This window comes from Gekko japonicus, unplaced genomic scaffold (genome assembly GCF_001447785.1).
Source record: "Gekko japonicus isolate JY-2015 unplaced genomic scaffold, Gekko_japonicus_V1.1 scaffold1275, whole genome shotgun sequence".
Lineage (NCBI taxonomy): Eukaryota > Metazoa > Chordata > Lepidosauria > Squamata > Gekkonidae > Gekko > Gekko japonicus.
In genome coordinates, this window is record NW_015177051.1 from 145,350 (window position 1) to 156,433 (window position 11,084).

At 40.2% G+C, this 11,084-nt stretch overlaps 1 protein-coding gene across 1 annotated transcript in view; it reads left to right on the plus strand.

Annotated features, from left to right (window-relative positions):
- The window catches only part of MSH3 (mutS homolog 3), a 90,378-nt gene that overhangs the window by 4,346 nt on the left and 74,948 nt on the right, over window positions 1-11,084 (plus strand). The window contains exons 3-6 of the mRNA XM_015428109.1: window positions 3,653-3,865; window positions 4,439-4,555; window positions 6,676-6,816; window positions 7,829-7,951. Coding sequence (XP_015283595.1) covers window positions 3,653-3,865; window positions 4,439-4,555; window positions 6,676-6,816; window positions 7,829-7,951 — 594 coding nt within the window. The remainder of the gene's footprint in view (window positions 1-3,652; window positions 3,866-4,438; window positions 4,556-6,675; window positions 6,817-7,828; window positions 7,952-11,084) is intronic.

Consider the following 11,084-nt stretch of genomic DNA (forward strand, 5'->3'; position numbering starts at 1 on the left):
TGCAGAATAGACAGAAGAAAGAGGGAGCTGGTGAGTTTTGAATAAGGTGGTTATAACTAAAACCGTACCTAAAAGAGGAAGGCTAAAAATGTACGTTGGCCTATTTTAGAAACACCTTTTTAATTCAGGGAACAAGATCTAAGGACTGATATTCTATGTCTGTTATAAAGTTACTGGGGCTTCCTCTTTCACCAATCTTTCATTCACCAAGAAACTACTCCAAAAATTAGGGGAGGACTCTGGAGCTCTGCAGAGGAGCTGCGGTGGCTCAAGTGGTTAAGACGCTGAACTGCAGGCTGTGGAAGGTCAGTAGTTCAGCAGTTTGAGACCCAGGTGCCGCAAGACGGAGTTCCAGCTCCTGCCAACCTAGCAGTTTGAAAGCAAGAAATTGCAAGTAGATAAATAGGTACCACTTCGGTGGGAAGGTAACAGTTCCGTGTGCCTTGGTGTTTAGTCATGCTGGCCACATGACCACGGAAACGACTTCAGACAGTGCTGGCTCTTCGGCTTTGAAACGGAGATGAGCACCGCAATCCTAGAGTCGGATTCGACTGGCTTTCGAGCAAGGGAACCTTTACCTTTACCTGGAGCTCTTAGCCATTGCTGCAGCCTAGGAATCCAGGAGTAACAATGGAGTGCTTCAAACTGTACACATCTTCTTTCAGGGAACAGGTGAACCCATCAGTAGCAGGTAGTGTCACTGCCCCTTGCTCTGTAGTAGGACTGATCTGACCATATAGGCATTAATTGCATTGAGGGCTATTTCTTCATAAGTGAAGCAAACAGAATTATGCAGTTGAATAGGTATTTTAGTGATTTTTAGATGCATATAAAAGTTTTTTAGGCTTGTTCAGATGATGCTTCTTCACTGTTAGCTCTGCATACAGAATCCTGATCTTACCTTGATGTGTGAAGTAGGAAAATTTGCTGGTGGAACCAAGAATTATATGTAGCGCTTTCAACAGTTGGCATGAAGTGTGGAAGGTATAATTATAAGCAGTTTTATTTGTTTGTTTTTTCCTAATAAAGGGGAGCAAAAAAAATCTACCAGCCCTCGGGTATGTTCAGAAACATTTCATAAACTGCGAGAATTCTCTAGCAACTTTGAACAGCTGAGTCATTCAGAGATTACTCACGGAATCCAACTTGTGAATCTGAAAAAGGGTCAGCAGTCAGCGGCAGGAAACACTGACACTTTGTATTCCTCGAGAATCAATAAGGTAAGCAGTTTTCCAGTCTCTCATCAAAATGATTATAGTATTCTTTCAAATGGAAATGTATACTAAGGCAGGCAGTATTAGGGTTACCATATTTTGAAAAGCAAATAAAGGACATATTTCCTGACTGACTACTTCAAACAAATGATCTATGACAGATCTCATTTTAAATAGTAGGGGTATTTAAAATGAGATCTGTCATAGAAGCCTGCCTCCACTGCGGGACTATAGGGCAAAACAGACTTAGCCTCCCAACTCAAAAAGAGGACATTTTAATAAGTTTTTAAAGGAGCCCAAAAGAGGACATACACCAAAAAAAGAGGGCATGTTCTCTAAAAAAAGGACATCTGTAACATTTTTATTTTATAAGTCATACAAAGACAAACATACAAAAATACACAAGAAACCAAAAAGAGGACATCTAGTGTTCTATGCAGCAGAGAATTTTTAAACCTAGGAATGATCTTTGCAGTGTTTAACCACAGTTTACAGAGAGAATTTGTGATATTAACCCTTCTTGCTTCAGTAGTTCCCTCAGTCAATTAAAATTGCTTTTAAGTGCCTCTGGGTAAATTGATTTGGATGGGGTGGATGAGAAAGAATGGCTAAGACTACTTAGATGAATTTATTGGAATTATAGTATCTAGTCAGGCATTTATTACGGCAGCAAGCCATAGAACACACTTGCTTAAATATAGCATTCATAACGTTCATATAACTGAATTTAGGAAAGTAAAATAAAACTCTATAAAAATACAGTTGAGCGTAATAAAGTAAAAGAAGAACATAAAACAGACTATTAGGCAACTATTATTATATATTTGATTGTGTATTTCGGATGCAGTAGCATGCTACCCAAAATTTTGCCACAGTTTCAGTAATTGTCCAGTTCCCATCAATTAACAATCATCCCACCATATCTGTTATAAGAGGATATTTGTCACGGATCTTGTTATACCAGTTACATCTGAGCATCATGTGCTCAATAGTCTCTATCTCTCCTGAGCCACATCTGAGCATCATGTGCTCAATAGTTTCTATCTATCCTGGGCCGCATCGACAAAGTCTATATTCAGTAGGGATCCTTTTGAATCTGCCCTCAAGCATCGCGGAGGGGAAAGCCTCACATCTGGCTAATGTGAAGGTTTTCCTAAACTTGTGAGTATCAAGCTGTGATAAATAGGACATGGGTTGCAAGTGATATTTGACAGAATCTGGGGCTCTAAACTTAGGGCATCTACTGAGATCTGTCTGTCTCTTCATGTCCACCATTCTCTGTTTAGGGCTGATTTTGCTACATCCCAATGCATACTCAAAATCACTTGTGAGGAAAAACCAAGATCATATAATTTATTATGAACTGCTCTCAGCCATTTGGATTAAAAGTTGTTTGAGAGTAACAAGTGGGTTAGTCCCTGAAGATGGAAATTTAGTTTACGCCAGTACTGGAGTGAAGCTAAAGTAATTTTGGCTTCCATTGATATAGCACCTGTCTCTAGATGGATCAGTGTATTCGATACACACCTCAGGACCTGAAGTACTGCTCTGAGAAATTTGGATTGAATTTGCTCTAAGGGGGCAAAACTAGAGGAAGGAGGCCCAATAAAAGTGCCATAGAGCATCTGTCCAACTGCCTTTGCTTGAAAGAGTTTTTGGACAGCTGGCACATACTAAGCCCCTTTGGTGCGATAGAACTTAAGAATAGCATTGGCTGTTCTTTCACCTTGGGAGGCGACATACTGTATATGGGCTTTCCTAGCCCCATTTGATTGAAGGACCATACCTAAGTATTTAAAGCATAAAATTAATTGAATCTGTAGATTGTTCACTTGAAAAGAAAAGACAGTGGGTTGGGTCCCGCAATCTGCAGGTGCAAGGATTGCAGAATCTTCCCCACTCTCCCCTCCCCCCAGAGCCATTTTCAGTCCTTGGGAAAGTTTATCCCAGAGTTGATGGATGTGTATGTACCAGCATGTAATGATTCCCTGTTTAGTTTGTTAATGCTTTAGTAATTGGTTCTTATTTACCATATTGTGTCTCCGCTGACTAATGGTCTTCATTCTCCATTGCCTCTGTTTCTGTTCCCATGCGCTTCCCAGTGCTGCCTTGCCAGTCTGTGCTCTTAGGAAGTATGCCCTCATCATTACTCTGACATTACCTTAGTTATGTGCAGTTGACTCTCAGTATTTATTTTTTACATGATGTTATTTGGGGCTGGGTATCATGAGGTGCTGCAGAATTCCTGTTTTACTCCTGTTTTAACTTTCTATCTTTCATTTATGACATTACACTTTAGAGTTAAAATATTGGAATAGAATTGGGATCTAGATTAATTTCTTCATTCGTACTGGAAAATGTAATATGTCAATCAAAATAGGTCATATTATTCTATAGTAATCATATTTTTTATTTTTGTGTGCTTTTTCTTGTTATAGGAAGAAACATGCCTTCAGTTTAGCCAATTTTCTTCATCAAATATAAGTTGTGAAAACATTCAAAATACTTCTGATATGAGTCTCAATAAAAGAACCAAAAGTGTATATACACCACTTGAGCTCCAGTTTCTGGAAGTGAAAAATCAATATAAGGATGTTATTTTATGTGTTGAGTGTGGTTATAAGTACAGATTCTTTGGCGAAGATGCAGAGGTAAAATCTTTTTTTTAACCACCAGCATTGCTTTCTATTTACATGTTATTGTTGTTAAAATTACACATGATCCCTGTAAAAGTACATGCATGTGCTACAGTGTGAAAGCACCATGTGTGTCTGTCTTGATTTGGCCAAAGGAGGAAAGACTCTGAGGGTGGTGTCATGGCCTCATCAACTGCTGATTTCAGTGGTCTGGCTGACGTTCATTGAAGAGCGTATCTGCAGTTCAGACTACGGCATAACTATACCTTTGCAAGGAGGAATACAGATACTTTTGCATAAAATTGTATTCAATACAATATTGTAAAATTTATCTGTGGCATGCAGTTGATATTGGCAGGGAAAGTTAAAAAAACAAACCCAAACCCTGTCATGTGATTTGAGCTCCTGAATTTCCTGGCTGAAAAAAATCACAGTAATGGTAGCATTTTTCTTCAGCTTTATTGTTGGGGCTAATTCTTCAGGATTACTCTTATTCTTTTCATGAGTTGCTGCTTATTTAATAAACACCATGTGCTCACATAAAGAGATCTGTCAAAATGAATAGCTAATTGTTGTCATGCCTTGTAGGTTGCTGCTAAGGAACTGAACATCTATTGTCATCAGGACCACAACTTTATGACTGCCAGCATACCAACTCACAGACTGTTCGTTCATGTTCGGCGACTTGTAGCAAAGGGATATAAGGTTTTGCTCTAATCAGTTTCCTAATTCAGTGTTTTAATTTATTTAAAGAAATTATTTAACTATAAAATGTGTGCTTAAAGAAGTGTAATTTCTAAACCAAAATCATTCATTCCCTTTTGTATTTTATGTTTGTGTCCTGGTCCTTAGACCAGGGTTAAAATTAAGCCTAAACTGAAGTTGTATGTCTAATTGCACGCTTGTTTTGGAGAGTGTCAAAAAACACCTCACATTCTCAGCAAGTCTGTTCGACATGCCTTGAGAAATATCTTCGTTGGAATGCTGTTTTGTAAACTTTTGTTCTCTGCCTCAGCTAGTTGTCAGCACCATTTTTCTTCTATACTACCACTGCTATTAAATTTCACTGTGGTGGTATTCCATCAAATTTACTTATGGGCAGTGGTGCTATTATCAGAGCATATGGAGCACTATGATGTCATCAACAATCTCATGAGTTTTTCAGCCAGTCAGATGAAATGGCAGTAAAGCCAAGGATAGTGAAATCTGAGATGCATAATACTGAGAAGATGCTGCAGTTACAGGAACAAAAGGATACATAAATGATATTAGATTGGTACAAGAGTTAAGTGATGTGAAACTGCACCCGGGGTGGTCTTTCCTGAGAGAGAGACACCCCAAAAACAACTCTGAATCTCCACATGCAGTGCCCTCATAAAGCCAGGTTTAAACAGTGGGTTTTGCTGGGAGGCTAGGAGAACCACAACTTTGCTGGGAAAACTCAGGCCAAGTGAAGATTCTGCAGGCTGGCTGCACTGCCAAACATCCTCCATACAAGCAAACCCCCACCACTACCTCTCTCCTGTAAGCTCAGTCCAAAAGGACTAAGAATGGGCAAATCTCTGTTCTCGCCTCAGGTGTGTTTTACTGACCAAATGGCTAGTCTTTTGACTGTCAAATATATAGGCAGACAGGGGCAAAGAGCCCCTGGTCTGTGCTATTGTTATGAGTGAAGTATGTTGCATGTTTCTAGCCCCAACTTCTGTTTCACCTATATGTCAGGAAATACCTTTGGAACAATCCTCTCATTCTTCTCTCCATATATTTGTCTAAGATATCTGCATTCTTAAACCTATGCTAGACCTATCAAGGTAAACATTAACTCTCCATGTCTAGTGAATGGTCTCCCATTCAAGTTCATCCTGCCACACAATAAGAAACATCACCTCGTTTTTCTGGCACCAGGGAAACACCAGGCCACTCTATTGTTCCACAATGGACACTCCCAGCCCAACCATCCAGCACATGGCTATTGTGCAGCCAGACTCTTCCCCTCTGAAAGCTAACTGGTCCTACCTAGGGTTTGCCCCTCTGGATCCCACACCTCCATGGACTCCTTATTGGTGTAGAAAATCTATTGTTCTCACCTGAGACCAGCCCCCAAGTCGTCCCATTGGTTTGCATTGTTTTCCAATATCTATATCTGTCAGAGCACACGGCTTCAGATTTTGTGTGTCTGCCCCTGATGCCAACTGGCAGTTCACCTCTAAACCTTTGGTTTGGGCCATAATCTCATCTCCATGGACCCCTGCACGTCAGGACAGGTTGTATCACCCCGTGACAGACCCCTCTATTTGCTATCAATCACCTCTGCTTTCTTAGTTCTGCATTGCTTGCTCTTTTTGAATGCTTAGTGTGCTTGTAATTAGGGAATTTTTTCAATAAAACCTATTTGAAGAATAAATTAAATCTGGAGTCTTCCTGCTGTTCCAGACCTTGGTCTACAAGTGGTGTGTGATCCCTGGACTCCTCTGGTCCCCCCTGCTGCAGAGCTAATTTCCGAAATAATCAGCCAGGCCATTGGTGGTAACAGGTCATCCAGCAAGTTTCCATTGCAGAGTGAGGGTGTGGACCTGGGGTTCCCAGATCCTACTCTGACATTCTAACCATTACACCACTCTGGCTCTTGGTTTTATAAGAATTCTTTTGTATTCGAAAATTGTACACTGCCTCTGGAACATGGAGCAAGGAAGCTGCAATTGAACTGATTTAATAAGCGTGCTTTTAACCCCCAATATATCTTTAATGCTATGTTTTTAACATTCAATTTGTTGTTTAATTGAAATATTTGTCCTAGTGCTTTACATTATTTGTTTCTTTTACAGGTAGGAGTTGTAAAACAAACTGAAACAGCTGCCTTGAAGGCTGTTGGAGAAAAGAAAAGCTCCCTCTTCACCCGAAAACTAACTGCTTTGTATACAAAGTCTACAGTTCTAGGAGAAGATATCCTTATCATGCATACATTAGTATCTTCATATTCTTTTGATCAGGAGATATATGGTTACAAAATAACATTTTAGGTCATATTCTGTTTTCATTAATTATGAAATTTATTTCCCCATGGCTCTCTTACAATTGTTACAGAAACCACTTGTTTTTAATTGTAATGTTTCTTTAGATAATTTTATTCAATATTAATGTATTGCATTGTCTTCATGCCTCCGTAGTTCCTCGAACTAGAATAATCATTCTTCTCTCTCCAATTTTCATATGTGAGCATGCATTATATGCAAAAATAATATGGCTATATTTAGAGTACTATGTATAGTTCTGGTTATCTTGTCTATAAAAATGCTTTCTTTAAGCCAGAGAAAGGCAGTGAGAAATAAAGAGGGTTGGAGCATTCTCCCAATGAGTGACTGCTAAAGCATTTATTTATTTAGGGAAGTCATAAGTCACCTCACCAGAGATCTGCTTGAGGTGGCTTACAAGTAAAAACAATACCGTAAAACATAAAAACAAAATTTAGGGCTCCTTACCATTATTTATTTATTGGGATTTATATCCCACCCTCTTCTGCCAGCGGGCTCATGGCGGGTTACAATACACTAATAAAAACAGTGTCCATGCAATCCAATTAAAAAAACCAAGAAGGATGACTAAATGAAAATGTAATGGACATGTATAAAAATGGGTGTTTTTGACCTGTCATAGTACTAGAATTCGATATGAACATAATTAACAATCAGTTCTAAGATTGAACAGAGAAAATAACTTTCATCCAGTACGCAGTCATCAGTTGTTGTTTTTTTCAGCTGCCGGGTTCTTTGTATTGTTTAATTATAGCTAGCGTGACACCAGTGTGTCTAATGGTATGTGCTGTTATGTAGCACTCTTGGAAGCTTCCCTACAGAATCAATTAGCACAGCATAGTGAATATTATGTAAATAGGCAATCAAGAGATTACTTCAGTTACTGATAAGAACTATACCGCAAGTACTTCCTTAACATCCATTACATGTGAATCCTTTACTGAAGCTTGATCATCTTTCCGATGCTGAGGAAGTATCATCTGATACCTGTGATAATTATCTCCTCTGTATCTGTGAAAGCAAAGAAAGTTTCAGGGAGAAGAGGCAGGACAGTAGTATAGGTATAGTGGTAAGTAGTCTTGAGGAATTTCTGTGGTCTCAATATTTATTTGTTGTGTAATTCATTTCTAGAAGTGTTTGTGAATTCCATAAAATCTGCAAAAATCCTAATGGTATCATTTAGAATATGTTTTTGTGTGTGTGTGTTTGTAATAAGGAAAGGGAAATTTAAAGCATGGTTAGGCATGCTGAATGATCAATATGGAAATACAGTAACTGAACGGGACAAAATAAATAAAAGATGGGAACAAGACATTGAAGAACTATACAAAAGAGATGAAAGGATGGCAGATTCTTTCCAAGAAGAATCTTTTGAAGAAGAACCCACAGTTTTAGAAAGTGAATTGAGAGCTGCACTGAGAACAGTTGGGAGAAACTAATCACCAGGAGTAGATGGGATATAAACAGAGTTATTCCAAGTCACAGAAACCAGAGTCCATCAAGATTGTGCCAACAAACATGGAAAATAAAACAATGGCCCACAGACTGCAAATGCTTAATTTACATTCCAATTCTGAAAAAAAAAATGTCAAAACTGCAGCAGCTTTCGGCCCGTCACATTAATTACTCATGCAAGAAAAGTGATGCTCAGAATCTTACTGCAAAGACTGTTATGATAGTTGGAATTTGAAATGCCAGATGTTCAAACTGGATTCAGAGAACGAAGAGGTAGTAGAGATCATTTTGCAAATTTGCATTGGTTACTGGAGCATACGGGAGAATTTCAGAAGAAAATCAACTTGTGTTTTTAGATTACAGGAGAAAACAGTGAAGACTTGAAACAACAAATGAAGGTTAAAGCTGAAAGTACCAAAGCAGGATTACAGTTGAACTAGTTGTGAACAGCATATATATGATGCAAGCCGTGTAACTTGCTTGGTTGCTCACACACAGCAGCAGTATGGTCTTACCTGAAATGAATACTCTCGTGAGGAGGGGTGAAGTCTTTGGAACCTGCTTAAACACAGTTTGGAAACTCTGGCTCTTCCCATGTAAACTGCAACTACAAATCGACAGTAGATTTCAGAACTGACAGAAGCATCTATGGAATGCATGATTAATTTATTAAATTCACTACTGGGGTGATGCCTAATAGTAAAGTAAAGGTAAAGGTTCCCTTGCTTGAAAGCCAGTCAAATCCGACTCTAGGGTTGCGGTGCTCATCTCCGTTTCAAAGCCGAAGAGCCAGCGCTGCCCGAAGACGTTTCTGTGGTCATGTGGCTGGCATGACTAAACACCAAGGCACACGGAACGCTGTTACCTTCCCACCGAAGTGGTACCTATATATCTACTTGCAATTTCTTGCTTTCGAAATGCTAAGTTGGCAGGAGCTGGAACTAGATGACTTCAAAAGGATTATAGAGATTCATGGAGGAAATGTTTATCAATAGATAACTAAATGGAATATGTGTATACCCACTTGTGAACATCCAGAAGCATCTGACTGACTTGTTAGGTGAACTTTAATCTGATATAGCAAGGTGAATCTTTGGTTAGTTCCTTGATAAGAAGAGCATAAACATGCCATGGAGTCACAAATGACTCATGGCAACCCCTTCCGCAGAGCATTCTAGGCAGGAGATGAGCAGAGGTGGTTTGCCGTTTCCTTCCTCTGTGTAGCAACCCCAGTCTGCCTTGGCGGTCTCCCATCTAAGTACTGACCTCGGCTGACCCACTTAGCTCCCAGGCCCGGACAAGCTTAGGCCAAACTGGGTTAATCAGGCTGCTCGTTCCTTGATAAATACACTATATTTTCATTAATACCAAAACAGGTAGTGACATTCATGACTGGATTATGGCCACAGGCTGTAGTTCTGCATGTGGTTAGGCTGCTTAACTCCAGTTGACTTTAAAGGGAATTAATGGCCTGTGTGCAGCCTTCATGGTAAAGCAGAACCTTGACCTTCACATAATATGTTGTCTATAAAGTTTTAGAAGACAGCTGATTGTCAGCACAGTGCATTCAGATCTTCTCCTCTTCCCTTCCCCTGCAAGCTCTGCCGATTGCTGAAAAGTTGGTGGCTGGAACTGGAGGTGCTACATGGACAAAAAGAGGTAGAGGGATGGGGCTACAGTGAAGGAAGAGAGAATCAGTCCTTTAACCCACCTGCCTTTTTGTACCTGCAGTACATGCAGCTCCAGCAACTCTGGGCATCAGTTTTCTGGGGGTCAAAAGGGGCTGCTGAGAAAAGCCTAACATGGGGAAAATTGGCATCAGCAAATGGCTTCTGCTGGCAGTCAGTTGGCTACAACCCATAGAATTTAAATTTGGTGTAACTTAATTCAGATGCGTAGTGTGTGTGCATGTGCATATGTGTGTATATATAAGTCAAGTCACAGCTGACTCATGGCAACCCCATAGGGTTTTCAAGGCAAAAGACATTCAGAGGTAGTTCGCCATTGCCTGCTTCTGTGTCAAATCCCTGGTATCCCTTGGGGGTCTTCATTCCAAATACTAGCCAGGGTTGACCCTGCTTAGTTTCTGAGATCTGACAGGATCAGGCTAGCCTGGGCTATCCAGGTCAGGAGTTCAGATATATGCCTTTCCCCTTATATTATTTTTAAAAATGAAAGCTGGGAATTCCAAGAACTTGGTACACGTATTGATAATGTATCAATATAACAATATTTTATAGCCAATTCATTTAAAAAATTGCAAGCGGTGTGGGTGGCCCTGGGGAAGGATATGTCTTGATGAACATTGATGAACAAAACCTATTGAGGCAGACTCAGCACGGGTTCTGTAAGGGAAGATCTTGCCTCACCAACCTGTTAGTGTTCTTTGAGGGAGTGAACATCAGAACATCAGAGACGCCAATGTTGGATCAGGCCAAAGGCCCATCCAGTCCAACACTCTGTGTCACACAGTGGCCAGAAATACCAGTGCCATCAGGAGGTCCAGCAGTGGGGCCAGGACATTAGAAGCCCTCCCACTGTTGACCCCCCCCCAAGCACCAAGAAGACAGAGCATCACTTGCCCCAGAGCCCCTAGCTATACCTTGTGGCTAATAGCCACTGATGGACCTCTGCTCCATATGCTTATCTAATTCCCTTTTGAAGCCATCCATGCTTGTAGCACCCACCACTTCCTGTGGCAGTGAATTCCAAGTGTTAATCACTCTTTGGGTGAAGAAGGACGTCCT